General features: G+C 42.6%; 1 protein-coding gene across 1 annotated transcript; it reads right to left on the reverse strand.

The window, feature by feature from the left end:
- Window positions 1-503: 503 nt before the first annotated feature.
- Window positions 504-831, reverse strand: SARC_11571 (hypothetical protein; the record flags this gene model as incomplete). The annotated part of the gene is made up of 1 exon (XM_014294341.1): window positions 504-831. A coding segment is annotated over one exon (282 nt), but the record flags the coding sequence as incomplete, so codon positions are not given.
- Between the last annotated feature and the right edge of the window lie 670 nt (window positions 832-1,501).

A 1,501-nucleotide genomic window follows, 5' to 3' on the forward strand; every position in this document is an offset into this window, starting at 1 on the left:
GTACGTACAACCACGACACTATATATATATATATATATATATATATATATATATATATTATATATATATATATATATATATTATGTATGTATGTATGCATATGTAAACATACATGTAGTCGTACTTATATGAATGTCACGCAACAGTACAGTCTATCTCGCACAAACAACTACACACACAAATACTTCTGGACCACACAGTGTTGCACCGACCGCTCGGATAACCCTTCCGCCTGTGTAGACTTTTTTAATGTAAAGAACAGTTTAAGTCGTAAAGGTTTAAATGAAGGAGCTCCTCCTCACTGCGCTAGGTGAATGCAACGGCTTAGGTTAAACGTTCGTCTAGCACCACAAGGAGGCTGTTAGCATATGGCTTGCGGAGGATGCAGGAGAGGCATGTTACGACTCCTTGTCTTCAAATGACGTCGGTGTTCATATTCGTTGCCAAGAACTTACGACTCGCTAAGGTACCGAACATCAGCATGTTTCAGTCTACTATACAAACCCGGTATGCCGATTGTTCCTTTTATTCATACGTTTATACATGCGGTTAGAGCTCGTCTCTAACCTCATCCAACCGCTTGGGGTATGAGTAGTAAGTGCCAGATGGGTTACCATTGCTGTCGTATGGCCTGCCGTAGTTCTGCAGTCTCTTCTTATCGTCGGCAACCACATCGTTGGGGTCTATATTTAACTTGTTTACTCTGTCGGAGCTGGTACCAGCTCCATGGACTGTGGTATCATCCTTGTTGTCCGAGTCGGTCGTCGGCTGTAAGATATCCTTATGCCCCGCGGCGATGTAGTGGAAGTGATTTGCCTCATATTCAGCAAACTGCCCGGGTGGTATAGGGCAGAAGAGTATAATCAAGTAGGTATACATAAGAGTGCAATCCAGGTCAGTAGGTATACATAGGAGCGTAATCCAGTTCAGTAGATATACATAAGAGTGTAATTCAGGTCAGTAGGTACACATGAGTGTAATCCAGGTCAGTTCGTATACATAAGAGTGTAATCCCGGTCAGTAGGTATACATACGAGTATAATCCAGGTCAGTAGATATACGAATGCTAGCGGAGCTGATACCAACTCCCTTCTCGATTCTATATACTCGTTCTCGTCAGTGATGCGATGAGATATATCATTCTGACCGGTTGCGATATTGCGGAAACACTGTGGTTGGCGGTACAGGGCAGCCCATTTTTGTCAATGAGTACAGCCCATTTTGTCAATGAGGACAGCCTTAACTGAGGGGTCTCATACCTCATTCATATTGTTAACGAGGTCGAAGTTAACGCCTAACTACATTGTGTGATAACTTATCGTTAATCTCACAAGGACTTCTAGTATGTACCGCTAGGCAGATTGAGACACCCAATAGGAATCCGAAGTTAAAAAGGTAGGTAAGGTTGAATGTTACTAGGAAGTAGCGCGTTAAAAAGGTAGGTAAGGTTGAATATTACTAGGGAATAGCGGAGATGGGAAGGATCCGACGTTAAAAAGGT

The sequence above is a fragment of the Sphaeroforma arctica genome (genome assembly GCF_001186125.1).
Source record: "Sphaeroforma arctica JP610 unplaced genomic scaffold supercont1.1763, whole genome shotgun sequence".
Classification (NCBI taxonomy): domain Eukaryota; class Ichthyosporea; order Ichthyophonida; genus Sphaeroforma; species Sphaeroforma arctica.